Source organism: Mytilus trossulus, chromosome 10 (assembly GCF_036588685.1).
Source record: "Mytilus trossulus isolate FHL-02 chromosome 10, PNRI_Mtr1.1.1.hap1, whole genome shotgun sequence".
NCBI lineage: Eukaryota > Metazoa > Mollusca > Bivalvia > Mytilida > Mytilidae > Mytilus > Mytilus trossulus.
Window position 1 is genome coordinate 45386784 of NC_086382.1, and position 20159 is coordinate 45406942.

Genomic DNA, 20159 nt, shown 5'->3' on the forward strand with positions numbered 1-20159 from the left:
TTTCTCTCCATTCCAATTCATTAAGTTCCAAAATTTGATTCCACTTTTTCTCCCCATTAGGAACCACTTTAGGTATTAACATCCAATATATATCTTTAGTTCCCTTTTTCCTTTTTAAAATGGTTTGAACAAAAGAGGGAATAAAAGGTTCTGTGAGCTTATTATCTCCCCTTGAATACAGCTTCTTTGTCTTATTTAATGCTGAAATGATACTATTATACATCATTTTATTCCCAGAAATATCAAATTTTTCTTTTATTTCCCCATATGAGAGAAACTTTCCACTATTACTAATCACATCATTTACAAAAACAATACCTTTATTATACCAACTTCTATAAAATACATGTTTATTGTTGATATTTATATTCTTATTCATCCATAATGGACTAGCAAGAAAATATTCCCATGTAGAATTTATATCTTTATCTACAAAATATTGCCATGCTTTAAATACATCAATCCAAAATTTATTTTTGACATTTGAAATAGTATTTGTTGTGTAACTATTTCCTAGTTTAAACAATTTTTCTTTATCCATATTTGTAAATAAAATAGTTGACCATTTACAGTTAGAACTAAACAATTTTCTTATCCATGTACATTTTAAAGCTATCATAAATAGATGAATATTTATCATCTTTAAACCACCATTCTTATAGTCCATGTGTAACACTTCTTTTTTAACTCTATGAACTGGTGAGTTCCATAAAAAATAATAAATAGCATCATTAATTTTCTTAATCATCTCAGCATTTGGGTTTGGTAATGTTAAAAAGAGATGATTAAGTATTGGAAGAATAAGAGTTTTAACCACAGATATTTTACCAATAACTGTTAAGTTTCTTTTAGACCATGTATTTATCAAATTTTTTATCTGATGATACCTATCAGTATAATTTAAGTTTAAAATTTTATCAAGATCAATATCAAAGTTTATCCCTAACAGCTTAAAAGAAGTTGACCCCCATGATAAATCTCTGTTCTGGCATAACATTTCTCTACTGTATTTTTTACTTCCTATCCATACTACTTGAGTTTTTGTAAAATTTATCCTTAGTCCAGAAAGTTTCGCATACCAATCTAGCTCTAATAAAGCTTCTTCCATAGATTCTTCACTTCCATCTAAAATCAGAGAAGTGTCATCTGCAAACTGAGATAGTTTATGTTCAACTTGAGAAATTTCTATACCCTGTATTTTCTTATTACCTCTAATCTTTATTGCCAAAATCTCTGCACATAATATGAAAAGGTACGGTGATAATGGGTCCCCCTGTCTACAGCCTCGTCCAATACCAAAGAACTCTGATAAATTTCCACCCTGAATGACTGAAGAGCTAATATTATTGTAAAGTACTTTTATCCAGTTGATTATGGAATTTCCAAAGTTGAAAAAAGTCAGAACTGCTAAAAGAAAATCCCAGGATACTGTATCAAAAGCTTTTTCAAAGTCTATCAACAGTAATAAACCAGGTATATCTTTTTCCTCGGTATACTGCAAAATATCATATATAAGTCGGATATTATCTCCCATATAACGCCCACTTATAAAGCCAGTTTGATCTAAATTGATAAGTTTATCTAAAACTTTTTTAAATCTATTTGCGATCACCCCTGACCCAATTTTATAAACTGTATTTAATAATGAAATTGGGCGCCAGTTCTTCAGAAAATGGCGTGGCTTGTTATCCTTTGGCAAACATGTGATAATACCTTGTTTTTGAGTGACTGATAATGATCCAATGTGAAATCCATAATTTAGAGATTCTACAATAAAATATTTTAAATCTTTCCAAAAAAATTTAAAAAACTCAGTCGAAAAAACATCAGATCCAGGAGATTTATTATTTTTCATTTTATGTAATGTTAAACCTGCCTCAGCTATAGTTATCTCCCCTTCTAAATTATTTTTTTCATCCTCTGTCAATTTTTCAAAATTTAAATTTTTTAAATCATTTTCTAATTGTTCTAATTTACAGCCGTTTAAACTACAGTCCCTATTTTTATATAATGTTTCATAAAATACTTTTTTTTCTTTTAAAATATCACATTGCTTTGTTATAATCCTTCCATCTTCTGTTTCGACTTTTGGTATAATTTTACTAGTAAAATTTTTTGACTCAAGACCACAAAAATATTTAGTTGGCTTTTCTCCTTCCTCAATCCATTTTACCCTTGAACGTATTAATTTACCCTTCATCTTTTCTTTTCTTATGTCCTCCAGTTCTTGTTTTTTATCTTTTAATTGATTTATTAATTCTTCCTTAAAATTTGCTTCTAATAAATCAATTTCCCTGATTTCCATCAATAAAGTCTCAAGAAATAATTGCTTGTTTATAGTAAGTTGTAAATTTTCATCATAAATTTCATCAATATGTTCCAAATCATAAACATGTGCACAATATTGTTTCTTGACATCAAATATTTTATCTTTAACAATATTTACATATTCTTGATCATATAATAAGGAATTATTGAATTTCCACAGTCCTTTACCTCTTATAAATGGGTTAAATTGTAGCTCTAAAATTACAAAAGAATGATCTGAGCGATAGCTAGGTTCAATTTTACAATTTAGTAAATTTGTTAACATATTATCTGTAAAAAGAAAAAAATCCAACCTAGCCTGTTTAAAGGGCTTCTTTTTTCTCCATGTATATCTACGCAAGTCCCAGACAAGGTAGTTTTTTGATGAAGTTGAAGTCCAATCAACTTGAAACTTAGTACCCATGTTCCTTATGATATTATCTTTCTAATTGTAATGCCTAATTATATTTTTTATCCAATTTCATGGTCCATTGAACATGGAAAATTATAGTGCGAGTGGGGCATTCGTGTACTTCGAACACATTCTTGTTTAACCATGTTTGAATACACTTTGATTGTGTGTTGTTTTTTGTCTGTATGGGTAAGTAGTTTGAACACATCAACTGGAAACTTGGAACACATGTTTGTTATTAAGTCAATCACTGAACATGAAAATGTGATAGTAGAAGCAGTGTATTTTGTGAATTTTTGTGAATCATTTTTATTACTGAATGCTTTTTGTGTTATTTTGCAGGATCAACTTGAAACTGAACGAGAAGAGAATTTAAAGACCATGAGTGAAATGAACTCAACAATTGAGGAAATCAAATGCAATCTACATAACCATAAAGAAAAATTAAATTTAGAATTGGTAAGAAAATTTACAGTGATTGAAAGATATTAATTTAACAAACACTACTTGATGATAGGATATAAACATCAATAACTGTTTGTTTTTTGTTTTGTCAGTCTATGAAAGGCTGATTCAGAAAATATGATATTGATGAGGATTGTTAAAGTAGTTCATTTCTCAAACTCTCGGAAGCAGGGCTATCCTTAAAATATTGTTTGCAGAAAAATAGCATATGTCTGCTCCAACAAGCCTTTCAAAACAAGTTTTAATATGATGATAAAAGTGATAGGTTTGTCTCATATCTAAATATTAATTACAAGATATCAAGACAAAATCGTTTTTATGCCCCACCTACGATAGTAGAGTCTGTTCGTCCGTTTTTCTGTTCCTCCCTCCGTCCGTCTATCCCGTTTCAGGTTAAAGTTTTTGGTCAAGGTAGTTTTTGATGAAGTTGAAGTCCAATCAACTTGAAACTTAGTACACATGTTTCCTATGGTATAATCTTTCTAATTTTAATGTCAAATGTGATTTTTTTTTACCAAATTTCACGGTCCATTGAACATGGAAAAGGATAGTGCGAGTGGGGCATCAGTGTACTTTCGACACATTCTTGTTAAATTCTTTAAATGAATTAACTAAGATTATAATTTATCACTTTAAAACATTGAAAACAATTTCTGGTTCCTCTCTACCTCCCCATTTTTAAAAAAGCTTTGATCTTTTAGAGAATTTTATAGTAATGCAAAAAAGTTAAGTGAATTCATGTAAGCTTTATAGTTGTTATACTATAAATAACTAAATCTAACCATGTTACTTTTATGGTTTTATCCATTGTCAACCCCATCTCAGATAACATCAAGTAAGTAGTATCATGTGTTCATTAATATCTATCGACAGCATTTAAAAACTGAAAGTGTGCTAGTACAGTATCAATATTAATTTTAAGCTCATATCTCCAACTGCTCAGTCAAAATCTTATGTTGACATACCATATCTTACTCATTTGTAATCATTTGTATTTTTGTGTTCTTGTATTTTGTTCTTTTGTATTTAAAATGCAAGGTTGTACTGTTCCTGCTATTGAAAGTAAATGCCATGCATTATTTTAACAGGCTACTTCAGATGATCTAAGAAATCAAATAGACATTCTTGACATGGAGAAAAAGAAAATGAATGATGATATTGGAAATCTTGTTCAAGAACTAGCATCTAAAAATGTAAGACTTTGACCAACAAACTTAGGGTAAAAATGTACATTCTTTGAAAGTAGATGCAAAGTCTATTTGAGACATTGCCATCAGTTGAATTCTGTTGTTTTTTTATGCACTGTTGTAGCTAAGGGGGCATTAAGTGTAACCATTGTCTGTCAGTACATCCCCAAATTGGTTTCTGTACTCTAACTTCATTTTGCCTCAACCAAATGATATAAAATTTATACACAATGCTTATAACCACAAAACACAGATCAAAATTCCAATGGCCTCACTTTTACCATTCATGAGTTACTCTACTTAATAAACATGAATATTGCTGAATATTGGGTTTCATTATTTTAACCGTTATTAGATAATGCCCATTCTAAGTGGAAAATTTTCGTTCTCTAACTTTTGTTTGCCTTCACCAAATGTTATGAAACTTATACACAATGCTTATACAGTTCTACATTGACTTATACTTATTTACAAGCGCATCTGTGGCCTATAAACACATTCTCCATTTATTTCATTTGAATTTTATTAGTATTTGAACATCTCATTTCCAAGGAAATTATACGGCCTTATCCCTCATCATGGTTTATTTACATGTTATAGTTTGTGTTTAAGTCAGTTAAAAGGGAACCCCTTCTGACAGATTGTCAATGGTATTTGGTATCCATTAGTTTTAACATTGGGATATCTCATTTGCACGTAGTTTTTTTGGGCCCTGTTATTTATTGTACATTAGAAACACCAATCAATGTTCTTAAAACTTTTATGGTACCTTTATGTACACAAAGGGGATCTTTTGCAGTGTTTTACAGACCATGATTAAGGTGACATCATATTTTAACAATTAACAGTTTTCAAAATAAGTTCTGTTATGAGCAAAAAAGAACTTGCTATTTCCCTAAAATATATTAACCTTTTCAACGCTACACAAAAAAATAGAAAAATGGTTGCTGCTGCTGCATTTTTTGTGTGTTCATTCATTAGAACAGTATATTCCTTTTCAGACTGCTGTATCTTTTTTATTATAAGAGATACAGAGAAAGTTATTGCATGAAAAATACTCAGGAGAGTATGAAATGTAATATTAGGCAGTTATTTCAGTAAAATTTTTATCAGGTTACCTGCATTTTCAGGTAATTAACAGGTAAAAGGTGTAATTTATTACATTTGTGTTGAATTTTGAATAAAAACAACTTTTAGTTTCATCTATTTTGTTGTTTTATCTGCCATATAATAAAGAAGACATCAATTGCTCGATTTCGTAGCGCATTGCACCATACACAATGGATTATGTAATCGTGGCACAAATCAGTGGCTCCGTTCTCAAAATTTTCAGTCAACCTCCGTTTTCCCCCCTTTTTCTACGTCTCGTAATGATCGATCAAATCATATTTCCCACACGAATTGAATGTAATGAACACGTTGAGGTAACAAGAAACCTTTTAACTAATCCTCGTTGTAAGTTTCCCCATAGAAATGCTGAAATATTTCCATATTTACAGCTTCGTTTCCGATTTCCGCCATTTGCATTTGTCAAAATATTTGTTTTTATATTCCTTCAATTATCCTTCTACTGCATGATTTTACAATAAAAATTGCCGGGATTTCAAGCGCAAATGAGACCTTGTATATCCTCGATTCATACAAGGAAAAATTAGAGAGGACCCGAATGAAAACCGAATGGTTTAAGAGTCCTTACGAAAAATCCGTTGTCATCGCGGCCATCGCGGCATATGCCGCGAATAGCAGTGGCGGACGGCGTATGTCATCACGGCATATGCCGTGTTTAGCGTTAAAAGGGTTAAACTGATTTGTGTTGCATTCTGTAATGTATAATACTTATATTTGTGTGTCTAGGAAATATTGCAAAGGCTTCAATCAGATATTGCAGAGCAGAGAACTGGGTCCTCATGTTTGAATGATGAAGTAGCAAGAATGTCACAATTACTGCAGGAAGAAAGGTATGAAAGTAATAACTGTTACTGTAGATTCATTTCTTTTCATGGGTTCCAATTTTTGTGAATTGAGGAAAACTTTCATTTTCATGTATATTGGATTTTGTGGTTTTGCCAAACTCTGTATACTATCCTATTGAAAATTTATAATTCCTTGAATATTTTAATTTGTTGTTCACCTATATCAACAATATTCATGAAAATTGGTATTCAACAAGTAATGATGAACCACAGTATGTATTATTGCCAGATGCAACAAAATTATGTTACTCATGACTAAATATATCTGACTGTTGTTATGCCCCCAACAGTAGGCAACAAGGCCATTAAGTGTTACCCTTAACTGCCCTCTGGCCCATTTTCATTAATGCACCTTAACCTGCAAATTTGATAAAAATCATACATAATGGTAAGTACCAAAAGTTTAAGACAGAGTTTGAATATGGACATTAAGGTAGTAGTGTTTTTGGTAATGATTATAATTGTGTGTTTTTTTGTTCCATAAATTAAATTTATGTATTTTTTCTTTTAAATAGAGAAAAATTGGAAGATATGTTCATACAGAAAAGAAACCTTGGTGATGAACTTCAGAGTTTACAACAAGAATTATTGGATAAGGACACAGAGCTTAATTCAAAGCACAAGGATCTTGAGGTTATTGTTTTCATAAATGTTAAAGCATTTTGCCAGAATATTGTTAGTTTTATATCAATGAAATTGTTTTTGGGAATCTGTGACTTAACTTTTATTATTTTTCTCTCACTTTTGCATTAAAACTGTGACCCAATTACTGCTTTCGTTGTGCATTAAACTGTTCAGTTGATATTTTTATGCCCCACCTACGATAGTAGAGGGGCATTATGTTTTCTGGTCTGTGCGTCCGTTCGTTCGTCTGTCCGTTTGTTCGTCCTGTCCAGCTTTAGGTTAAAGTTTTTGGTCAAGGTAGTTTTTGATGAGGTTGAAGTCCAATCAACTTGAAACTTGGTATACATGTACCCTATGATATGATCTATGCCAAATTATAGTTTTGACCCCAACTTCATGGTCCACTGAACATTGAAAATGATAGTGCGAAGTTCAGGTTAAAGTTTTTGGTCAAGGTAGTTTTTGATGAAGTAAAAGTCAAATGAACTTGAAACTTAGTATACATGTTCCCTTTGATAAGATCATTCTAATTTTAATGCCAAATTAGAGAATTTATTCCAATTTCACAGTCCACTAAACATATAAAATGATAGTGCGAGTGGGGCATCCATGTACTGTGGACACATTCTTGTTTTTTCTTAAAGCTGCTTTAGCAGTTGAGCCAAGCCTTTGATTCATTGCTATTGGATTTCTCCAATCATAAACAAAATAATTACATTACATTTTGAAGTATACACAAAGCATAACTGTGTAACTTACACAAGGGAATTTAACATTATTTGTGCATATACGTTTGAAGCACAAGTTTTATAACCTACTTTAGAATGAAATGAAATTTGAAACACTACCTTACCATAATGTAGGGTTATCATATTTTATCTTCCTTTTAATGTACACTTATTTTTTTAATTCTTTCAGAAATCCTCCAAATTGGTGAAAAAGCTAGAAACAAAACTTGAAGAATGTACTAATTCAGAAGAACAGCTAAGGTTTGTTTGAATTAACCTTCAAAAAACATATACAAATTTCAAAGGAAGGCCTTTTTAAAAGCAAAGTGTATCAACCAAGATTTTTATAAAAAAAAAGTTTTTTGAAATTAGCTATATAGATGAATTGGTTATCATCTATAATTGTATAAACCAATTATTCAGTTAAGTTTACTTTGAAAAACTTAGCTTACTTGACCAGTCATTACTCCTGAAATATAAATGAAAATGTTTGTGAAGTAGCATTTAGGCCAGACTTTTTTTATTATCTGTTTAACGAGATCTGCCGACTCCACATTGTCTGATTTCAGAATAAAAATTAAAGTGGTGCTTCCTACTTTTATTTTTATTTTTTCCACCGACTGTTACGAAATCCTCAAAAAAAAAAAAAAAGTACGAGTTCGGGTCTGTGATTATTAATTTATCTCTTGTCGCATGGTCAAACAAAACTGCGACTTCCGGGAAGGGACCATTTTTTTACATTAAACTTTAAGTCCGATCACTAGAGAGAAGTTCTTGTTCACTCAAATTTGTTAAGTGTAATAGAGATGAGACGATCGGGGTCATGTTGTCCAATGAGTTACCGGAAGATGTTGGCATCAGCCGCATTATAACCAACGAGGCAGATGTTGAACCTGACATGCCGGTCAACGTTTTGGAAGAGTTTGGGTTTATATTTTTCCTTTGAAGTAGTATCGTAGTATGCATATTAAAATAGTATCAAAGATATCAATTAAAATCAATAATGCTTTTTGAATTTTGTGTATGGATGGGACCAAATCATTTGAAAAACCACTTTTTTTATTCACGTTCACTCCCTTTCACTTTCGCACCCTACAGTACACGTTTGCACCCTACACAGGGATAAAACTTAGGAAACTCAAGCTGGTAGCCCAGACCAAATTATTCCTAAATGATGTTTGTATTTTGAACTAAATTTTATCAAATTTTAGTAGCCCAGCTCGAAATCTAGAGGTCTGTTTTCTTCCATTGTTCTTGTATTTTGATAAATTCTTTAAAAAAAAAAAGAAAAAAAAAGGGTCACTTAGATTGGTTTTATTTTTATTTTTAGTGTCGACTGGACCAATTTTGCACTTTTTTTTTTTTTTTTATTTCGTCCCCTCGACCCTATTTTTTTACAAACTTTCTTGTTAAACAGATAATAAAAAAAGTCTGGCCTTATGGTACCTCAAATTTTATGCACTATTGTATCATGTTTAAATATAAACAAAAATATCAAACCCATGGTCTGTTGTGCTGTGTACTTCTAACAGAAATTTAGTATTCACATATTGTAATAAAAATAAGTACAAGGTTAATGTATTCTGTTGATTTTTTTTGAATTTTTTTCCCTGAATGATCTTGCCAAATCATTCACATATTGATTTTTTAAACCACAATCTTTCTAGATAAAAATAGAAATGTAGTTAACAAGATTCACAGTCTTGTCATACAATTCCCTGTGTGAAAGATTTGTAATATTATTTAAGAATAGAAAGTTAACTAATGTATTCTTTCATTTATAGATTTGAGATTCAGGATCTGAAATCCAGTTTAGAAATAAAGATATCAGAAATTGAAAATTTAAATGAGAATAGAGAAGAACAGGTAGTGTATACAATATTAAGTGTTTTAGAGCAGGCTTAATAATGTTTGAATACCAAAGAGAAAAAAAGTCTAATATAAAGATGATAATGTTTACATTTTTTTTAACTACACAGAATGAATTTTCTTGTAATTATTAAACAGTTCAATATCACTTTCTTTTCCACTTATATTTAAACTATTTTCATATGTATTTCAATTTTAAGAAATATTTAAGAGCAATGTTTTTGTAATATTTGACATGTTATTATTTTTATAACAACAGGATAAAGTGTTGAATGATGAATTGGAGCATAAAGCAAAGGAAACCAACGCCTTAGATACCAAAATAAAAACTCTTAAAGAGAATGTCTCAACAAAGACAAAACAAGTAAAGGAACTTGAAAAGGAGGTATGCATCTTACCATTCAGAGATGTTATGTACACAAAACATTTATAGAAGAACATGTTCATCATTTAAAAAATAGGTACCAAGAAGATTATCTATGTCATTAAAAAATGAAAATACAATGTAATACAAAAAAACATTAAAAAAACTTTGTGAGGATCTTTTGGTAGATTTTGCAGTTTTGCACTGCTGTAGCTTTTGAAGCTCTTAGTTAAATGCTAACTTGTGTTATATAAACTTCAAAAATGCAGAAACTGATATTTGACAGACTTATTTGTGAATGCTGCTTTTTTTCCGTGTAGATAAGCAATACTATTTTGAATTTTAAATTTTGAATTTCAATTTTCAAATTCAAAGTATCAAACAAATGACCTTATAAATAAATAAATCTTGATAATGTTGCTTCTACAAATCCATTAATTTGGCTTATTCACCCTTCTTAAGTTATTGTAATTGATTTCAGATGCGTGCATTAAAGTCCAAGGTAACCTCACAGACCAAAGAAGCAGAAAACAAAGAAAAACAAATTGAGGAATTAAGTGAAGAACTTAGAAATATTATCCAAGAAAAACAAGATTTAGAAACACAAAATAATGAATTGAGATGTCATGCAAATGAAGAAAAGAAAGCTGCAGATGAAGCTAGAAAAGAGGTAGTTAAGAGTTGGTTTATTAAAGATGCTTCAATTTTTTGATAATCAGATGATGGAGATTTGAATCGTTCTGTCCTTTTTTTTTAAGTCCCTACCGACATGTACCATGTGAAGCACCTTGAAAATAAGGTAATCACCTATAAAGGCAATTTATGAAATTCATACATTTTCACTCATACAAACAAACAACAATAAATTGCACCCACCCATAATTATGAGTTCAAAGTACCTTCCCTTGCACCATGTATCTTTTTATGGAACAGTCCTTAACAAATATGCATCAAATCAACGATTATACCCCCGCTTTAAAAAAGGGGGGGGTATACTGTTTTACCTCTGTCTGTCAGTCCGTCAGTCCGTCCCATGAATATTTTTCGTCGCATTTTTCTCAGGAACTACAATACAAGAATTTCTGAAATTTGGTTTCAGGGTTTATCTTAAGTCAGCTATACGGTGTGATACGTTTTCAGATTGATCACCTGACAACTTCCTGTTTACCGACCACTTGTATGATTTTACACATGATAGCCAAGTTGAAAATTTTTCGTCACACTTTTCTCAGGAACTACAATACAAGGATTTCTGAAATTTGGTTTCAGGGTTTATCTGAGTCAGCTATACCGTGTGATGCGTTTTCAGATTCATCACTCGACAACTTCCTGTTTACCGAACACTTGCATATTTTTACACTATTTATTTTTTCGTCGCATTTTTCTCAGGAACTACAATACAAGGATTTCTGAAATTTAGTTTCAGGGTTTATCTAAGTCAGCTGTACAGTGTGATGCGTTTTCAGATTGATCACTTGACAACTTCCTGTTTACTGAACACTTGTATGATTTTACACATGAAAGCCAAGTTGAAAATTTTCGTCACACTTTTCTCAGGAACTACAATATAAGGATTTCTGAAATTTGGTTTCAGGATTTATATAAGTCAGCTATACCGTGTGATGCGTTTTCAGATTCATCACTTGACAACTTCCTGTTTATCGAACACTTGCATATTTTTACACTATTTATATTATCCACTTGCGGCGGGGGTATCATCAGTGAGCAGTAGCTGGCAGTTTCACTTGTTTTTTTTCTTTTATTAGAGTATAATGTTTAATCAGTCTAGATTTGAATTTTTGAATAAATCACTTTACGAATTATATAGTGTGACCTTTGCCCATGTTGTCTTCATATCTCTATTTTGATTTCATTTTACTCTTGAAGGAAAAACAAATGAAGAAACTGTCAGAGAAAGCTTCCAAAGACAAAGAAGAGATGGTACAAAAATGTGAGCACCAGATTGCTGAAATGATGTCAACATTAGAAAAATATCAACAGGAAAACCAAAAAATTGTTGCAGAAAAGGAGAAAGAAATTGGTGAAATGAGAAATTTAGTGGAGCAAAGTGAAAGCAGGTCAAAAATGGAGGTAAACCTTCATTCATCAATTTGTTAGCAGTTCCTTTAACATTTCTTATGGAGTGAAATAAAGTAATTATCAATGGCATTTTCTTCTTTTTGTGACAAAATGAACAACAATAATTCATGTTTCTTCGGTCTTTCGCGGAAGTAAGTTGTATTAAAGTATAAGAAGGTGGATATTTATGAACAGCATTGGGTTTGCTTTTAGTAACTTCATCCATGTGGTATGATTGCCAATGAGACAACTATCCACCAAAGTTGAAATGAAGTGGATGTAATCAATTACAGGCAACCATATAGGGTTCAACAATGAAAAGAACTCACACAGTAGAGTCGGCTATAAAAGGCCCTAACATAAAAGTATAAAACAATTCAATTGAGAAAACCAACAATAATCACAAAAAAATTACAAAAACTGATACAAGACTTGAACCAATGACACTGAGCAACAGGATTCTGACAGGCACATAAAGAATGTTAACTTATGACCTGTTTAGGTGCTGCAACAATTTAATTTAATTATTCAATTTCATTGATAGCTACAATATTGCTATCAGGAGAGAAGCCAATTTATTTTGTTTACTATTGATATATACGTTAACATGCCAAAATTTATATTTTGCTTTCCAGACAAATGATGTTATTTCTGATTTGAATAATAAAATGCAAGACCTTAACAAAAAATTAAGTTCTACAGAAGGAGAAAAGGTATGTTAAAAATATTTATTGTAAACTTAGTTGTAAATACAAGTGTGTTATTCAATCAATGGAAAACATACCTGGTTTACACTTGTAATTTCTGGGGCCCTTTATAGCTTGCTGTTTGGTGTGACCCAAAGCTCCATGTTGAAGGGCGTATTTTGGCCTATAAATAATGGTTAACTTTAACAAATTGTGACTTGGATAGAGAGTTGTCTCATTGGCACTCATAACACAGATTCTATTTAGCAGCCATCCATGATGATATCAATATCAATCACAGTTACCGGGCTTTACCAAATCACAAAATAGTATCTAGTCATTTCAAGTGAAAGAAAGTCATTTAAAATTATATTAAAGAGTGAATATGGAATTGTTTTTTGTGGAAACAAATATTCTTTACCCCCCTTTTTTTTGGATAAACAAAAACTGCACAATTTCAACTACTACTACCTTGACTACACATGGTCAATATTTCTTTCATCTAATACTCATATTATAAAGGCACCTCTTTTCCATGATATCATTACTATACATGAAATGTGTGTAAAGAAAACAGTAAAATGTTCTGGTTATATAATTGTGTGGTCGTTAAATTAAGGTTCTTTTCACACCAAATATTGAATAATTTGACAGCATTATTTTTTTGTAATTCACATAAAGATGGGAGTACAGTGAAAATAAGTTCTCTTCAATAATTTAGTCTGTCATATATAATAAAGTTTGCTATGAAGTGGTCACATATATTTATAATTTATATTTATAGGTATCTGCTGATAAGAAGGTTACAAAATTGGAAAGGAAAGTAAAAAAATATGAAACTGATATCTCAAAAATGGTAAGGAATAATTTGACAGATTTGTTTTAATGTCATATAAAATAGAAAATGCCTATTAAAAAGTGCCAATCAATTTTGATTTTTTTTTGTTTAGAAAGACATTACGCTTTAACAGCTTCTTCCTTTTATTACATCACTTAAAATTTATTACTTTAAATATTGTAAAGCTTTGAAAAATATCTGAAATCAGTTATTAAAATAAGGTTCTGTGAAAAATTAAGATTGAGATTTAATATATATATTTGCCGCAAGTTTATTTTTTCTACATGGTATTAAATTAATATAGAGATCCATTTTGTTACACCTTGTGATCAATTAATTTGGCATTCGTCAATGGCAGTCAGCAGGGTTTAAGAACATCAGTTGTTTGACCTGTTAGTCAAATGCATTTTGTTAAAATATATTTTTTCCCCCTCTTTTTGAAAATGTTGTTTGTTCTGTATGTAGACGAAATTTGTTACATGGTCACATATGAAAATTGCGATTTTTATCCAACACAATCATAGGTTTGAATGTTGTTTTCAATTTAGACTTGTTTATATAGATGTATGTAGATATATATTGTACTACTAGTTTAATTGGTTGTCTACATATTGTTTTTGTAATTTCAATGTACAGGAGACAAAAATAAAGAGTCTGCAGGACATAGTAGATGTCATTAAATCAAAGAAGACAGAGAATATAGGAATACAAACAGAACTGGAAATTCAAAATTCTAAATTACCAGTTACATCACCTTCAAGGAAAAGAACCGATATTGGTATGAAGCAACAACAAAAAGAAAGAACTACAACACCCAATATAAGAGTAGCACCAAAAACACCTCAGGTTATTAATGTAGTATATATACAATTTAAGAGATGTTTTAGTAGCTGGCCTTCTTCTATTTCTCTGTTATCTCCAATCTACATTTTGTACATTGTAGATTATTTACCTTTCAAAAACCATTTAGGTATTTTACATAAAGACCCATTGTAATGTTTTGAAATCATGATGACTTGACAAATGAATAAATGCAGTTTTAATTGTCTGAAATTGTAAATGCTTTACTATCCCTGTGAAAAAATATGTATGGTTGACCATTAGACAACTATGAACCCTTTTCAGAATTTTAAACCTTCTGATCATTGATTGTCAGAAATTACTTATTGTAACCAAAGATATTATGATTCTTTTTTTGATGTTGGTACAGTTCAATTGCATGTTAGATTCTGAAATGATGAATAACATCACATTTTTCAGTTAAACCATATGAAGATGGATGTAAAGACACCTGAGGTTCCACGCACACCAGTTTTGTTTAAAACTCCTACAACCCAAACACCAATGTCTGCTATGAGAACTCCACAAAGAAGTATCTTAAAGAATACAGACAGAAATTCAGCAGTGAAGAAAAGGAGAGTAGCATTTGAATCAGATGGATCTGAATCTGACTGTTCTTCTTCATCTGAACTGATGGAAGTTGAGGTAAATAGCTTTAGACTTATGACTAAATCTGAAATGTTTGATCATAAATTTCATGCAGACTGTGGATTCATTATTATTTGTTGGATATCAATTTTAGTTGATTTCATTGGTTCAGATGAACCATGAAATTAAATACTCAAAGAATAATAAATTTCCCTTATGTTGTATGCAGACTTCGTCAATACCACGAAATTATATATCCATGAACAGGTACGTTTTTCATAAAATTGGTACCCACGAAAAAAAATATCTACAGTAACCCCTATAACTCACACTCATATCACAATGATCTATTGGGGTGTTAGTTAGAAATAACTATGGGTCACAATTTCATGGATTTTGAGAAATGATAAAATAAAGCGCAAAACATTCATAGCTTAAATGTAGCATGGTATAAAATTATTATCCAATTATTAGATTCTATATTTTGCAGATTGGAGAAGTAGATTTCAGATACAAAGCTGGACAGAAAAATCTGCCTCTACATGTTAGACCTTCACCCAAAATTAAAACACCAGAGATCAGGGGTATTGGTAGTGATGATGATGAAATGACTGATAGAAGTAGAATTCCATTACAGAGGAAACCCAGAGGCCCACCTGTACCTAAAACACCTAAACAAGAGGTAAAACATTTAAAAAATCAATTTTGTGTTAACTTCAGATATGAAAAAAAAAATTAGAAGTGGAGTAGTTGTCCATGAGATAATACATGTTAGCCAAAAAAGATATTTGCTTTGCTCGGGCTTTTACTGCCCCAACTGTGTGACTGTGTTTATTTGTCTGTCCTACTTCAGGTTAAAAATTTTAGTCATGGTAGTTTTGATGAAGTTGAATTCCAATCGATTTGAAAAACCCTATGTTCCCTATAATATGATCTTTTCAATTTAAATGCAAAATAAGATATTCTACTGCAAATGTATACTCCACTGAACATAGGAAATGATAGTGCAAGTTTCAGGTTAAAGTTTTTGGTCAAGGTAGTTTTTTTATTAAGTTGAAGTCCAATGAACTTGAAACTTGGTATGCATGTTCCCTATGATATTATCTTTCTAATTTAATTGCCAAATTAGATATTTGACCCAAATTGCATGGTCCACTGAACATAGCAAATTATAGTGGGATAGGGGCATCTGTGTACCATGGACACATTCTTGTTTTGTTCTACTTATAAATTTACAATTATTGTTTATTTGTTTTATAAATGAAAAATTATGTGGTCTGCATAATTTTTTTTGGTATATCTTGCTTATGTTTTTAATAAGCATTCAGTGGTGCAAAACTAGCACATTTGAGTATTGAATTACACTAAGCTTAGTGTAAATGTAAGAACTTTGACCAAATTTTCTTGGAACTTACTGACAACTAAATAGAATTCTAAATGTAGTTTTGTACATCAAATTGTAGATCAAAACAAATTCCATATACATTTTATGCATTTATATTTATAGGCAAGAGTGAATTTGTCACTGAATCCATTAAATAAGGAAAACGTCCACCAGAAATTCGATATTGCTGAAAAGGTATTGCTTGAATTGTATTTTAGTCTCAACTCTTTCAATGCTATACACAGCATATGTTGCAATGACAAACGCTGTCCGCCACTGCTGTTTGTAGCATTTGTCACAATGATGATGGATTTTTCATCCAGACTTGTAACCATTTGGTTCTCTCTAAATTTTCCTCATATGAATTGAGGATAAACCAGGTCCTGTTTGCACTTGAAATCGTGGGAATTTTCATGGTAAATGCATACAGTAGAAAAAAATTAAAATACTTTTTTTTAACAAAACACCAAGGGCGCAAATCGAAAAAGACGCTGTATATATGGAAATATTTCAGCTTTTTTTGGTGAAACTGACAAGGCCACGGTTTTTTAATTTGTTGGTTTAGGATTTTCTCCATGAAAAAGTCGGGTCGGTCGGTCGGAAAAAAAAAGAAAAAAAAAAAGATTTTTCAAGACAGAAAACTGATATATGCAAAATAAAAATATATTTCACCTTTCTAATAATATGTTTGTCATACTATTTTGTCATCGTTTTAAAAGTTTAGTTTGATGAAATATTATTGCTATATTATTGCTCAACTGTAATTAAGAGAAATCGCATGACATTGTCTAATAAATTTCCCGTTAAAAAAAAGGTGGTACACGGACAAAGACGAAATAAAATCGTCATTTCACAAACAAGAAAAACAGATTCACGGCAGTTATTTGACTTAGCTTTTAATCAAAACTTGGTGAAAAATAATAAGCACGAAAACTGATAAAGAAAAAAAAGAAAAACGTCGTACGAAAATAAGTTTCAACACACGTGTCAAAAACTTAATAAACTCGTCCACTGGAAAACGAGAATATCAGGTTAAATGATCTGTTGTCATGCATTCTCTTTTTTTAACCAAATGGACATTATTTTTTTTATTATCTATGAAACAAGAAAATATCAAATGATTTGTTAAAATTCAGTACTATAACTTTATGCCTGTCCACATTTGGACAAGTCTATTTCTATGAGAACATGCATCTTACGGACTGGTGACAAATAAGGGAAAGGAAGTTATTGTGTAATTGGTTTTAAACACCGGTTTCGTTCCGCAAAATTATTTGCGCAAACGACATTTCAAGGTCATTAATAATTGATTTGTCTATTTTTAGAAACGTAAACTGGAAGTTTCATTTTTCACAACAGAAAGTGTCATCACTTCTGTTAGTGATTAATGCATTTCATTTCTTTAAAAAGGATATTTTAATTATTTTTCATGGATAATGCATTTGTAAGGGTCGGCGAGAATAAAAAAAAGCCTGAAAATTTGATTTTATTTTTATTCTCGAAATCGGCAAAATCGGGTCAGCGGATCCGTAAACCAACAAAATAAAATCCTGGCCCAACGAGGAATAGTGTAAATTTTTTCCTTTATCTCAGTGTGTTGATTACATTCGATTTTTGTGGGAAATATAATTTGGTTGATCTTTACAAGACATAGAAGAAGGTGGGAAACAGAGGTTGACTGAAAATTTTGAAGAGGGAGCCACTTATTTGCGCCATCTTTACATTATACATTGTGTATGGTGCAAATATGCTATGTAATTGAGCAACTGGTGTCTTCTTTATTATATGGCAGATAAAACAACAAAATAAATAAAGTTGTTTTTATTCAAAAATCAACACACTTGCAATAATTTACACCTTTTACCAGTTAATTACCTGGAAATGCAAGTAGCTTGATGAAAATTTTACTAAAATAATTTCATATCATTACAGCTCATGCTATCCTGAGCATTTTTCATGCACTAACTTTGTCTGTATCTCTTATAATAAAAAAGATACCGCAGTCTGAAAAGGAATATATTGATCTAATGAATGAACACCAAAAAAATGCTGCATCAGCAGCTGTTTTTTAATTCTTTGGTGTAGCATTGATAGGGTTAAAAAGATATTTTTTTTAAATAACCCAACAAGTATTTTTATGCCCCACCTACAATAGTATTAGTAGCCTCTGGAAGATGTGGTTACAGGTATGAATGCCAATGAGAAAATACCTATATGATTCTTTCGCCATCTGGAGGGTTAGGTTCTGTCTTACTTATTTTTATTTATGCATTTTTGTCAAAATATTCATCTCATCTTCAATATTTCATGGAACACTCTGAAGTCTCAAACCTGTGTTGCTACTTATTGTTGATTGTGAATTAATTTGATTTTTTTTTACAATTTTTTTGTGTTATATATTTTCATGATGCACAATATTCACCTGTTAATAAGCACTTCTATTGGTCAATTGAAATTTATTTACAAATTAGAGATGATAAATAGAATAAGATTTATATTCACAATTTGAGAAAAATATAATTAGTGCAAATAGTTCACTAAAAGGCAATAACTACTGTAAATTCAGGAATTATTGCGTGCATTTATTATTGCTATTTTGTCAGTTAAGACTTAAATGTGATTTCAACTTTTACGGTTTTGAGAAGAACCCTGTTAAATTCATATAAAATATTTCAAAATGCAAGCTTAAATTATTGCGTTTACAACTTTGTGGCAGTTTTCAGTTTTGGCAATAATAAAAACCTCACATGATTTCTGAATTTACAGTAATTATTGTCAGCTATTTTTCTTGATACTTGATTGTTGAAATTGAAAATTGAAATGTGTTATTTATCTCACTAATTCACAATAACATTTATTTGAATTAAAATGCAAGATAATATCCAGGTGATTGAATTGAAGCTATTTTTGAAGAGTTATATTTAGATTGGGCCATTAAAAATATGAAGAATGTGTTTTGTTTTTCTTTCAGAAAATGGTTGGACCAAGGACACCAAATATCAGAAAAACACCAAGTAAACCGCCAGGAAAATTCTTTAAATCATCACCAAAAGATAGACCATCACAGAAAGCTAAGCAGAAAGAAGAGACATGGTTTGACATTGATTCTGTCTTTGGCTTTGAAGACTGAAATGTTTGTTTTATTTTTTTTCTCTTAGCTTATTTAACATTATTATGTATTTTTTCTAAAATGTTATTGTTATGCTCATCAAGGTAATCTGTGATATGTTACTTCTTTTGAAACTGCAGTGCAGGTAACGAATTATCTAGTCATTGTTGTTATTGTTGCTAGTTGTTGACATTTTGTTAAACGTGTAATATTACTATACATTATATGGTAAGAAATTCCTTAAAATCTACTCATGTTCAATAAAAATATGTTTTTTTACAGTTTTTAATCATATGTAGATAAATGATAAACAGGAAGCTAAACAAAAAACTAAAGCCTTGAAAAATAAAGCTGCTTATTGTTAAAGTTGGTAGTTGAGATTCCAGTAATTTTGGCCTTGAACTATAATGTGTTTCCCTTGACTGTTTATTATTTTTGTAATTTCATGTCAAGAATTTACCTAGTTAATTTAGAACCATAAGATAAAAGTTTAACAACAAAAATATCGAACTCTGAGGAAAATTCAAAACGAAAAGTCCATAATCAAATGGCAAAATCAAACACATCAAACCAATGGATAACAACTGTCATATTCCTGACTTGGCACAGGCGTTTTCTCCGGTAGAAAATTATGGATTAATCCTGTTTTTATAACTAGCTAAATAGGGTATAATCACAAAAGATACTGAACTCTGAGGAAAATTCA

The 20159-nt window shown here is 30.7% G+C and overlaps 1 protein-coding gene across 2 annotated transcripts in view; it reads left to right on the forward strand.

Moving 5' to 3' along the window:
• The window catches only part of LOC134687447 (synaptonemal complex protein 1-like), a 37201-nt gene extending 17469 nt beyond the window's left edge, over positions 1 to 19732 (forward strand). Inside the window, exons 16-31 of one of the 2 annotated variants that reach the window (XM_063547754.1) lie at positions 3062 to 3178; positions 4273 to 4377; positions 6226 to 6329; positions 6860 to 6977; positions 7887 to 7957; positions 9481 to 9562; positions 9825 to 9950; positions 10411 to 10599; positions 11817 to 12020; positions 12644 to 12721; positions 13479 to 13550; positions 14169 to 14378; positions 14793 to 15017; positions 15451 to 15642; positions 16468 to 16539; positions 19316 to 19732. In XM_063547754.1, the coding sequence (XP_063403824.1) occupies positions 3062 to 3178; positions 4273 to 4377; positions 6226 to 6329; positions 6860 to 6977; positions 7887 to 7957; positions 9481 to 9562; positions 9825 to 9950; positions 10411 to 10599; positions 11817 to 12020; positions 12644 to 12721; positions 13479 to 13550; positions 14169 to 14378; positions 14793 to 15017; positions 15451 to 15642; positions 16468 to 16539; positions 19316 to 19474 (2124 nt within the window). In that variant the 3' untranslated portion in view covers positions 19475 to 19732. The remainder of the gene's footprint in view (positions 1 to 3061; positions 3179 to 4272; positions 4378 to 6225; positions 6330 to 6859; positions 6978 to 7886; positions 7958 to 9480; positions 9563 to 9824; positions 9951 to 10410; positions 10600 to 11816; positions 12021 to 12643; positions 12722 to 13478; positions 13551 to 14168; positions 14379 to 14792; positions 15018 to 15450; positions 15643 to 16467; positions 16540 to 19315) is intronic. The other variant, XM_063547755.1, reaches the window with a different exon arrangement.
• Positions 19733 to 20159: the final 427 nt, after the last annotated feature.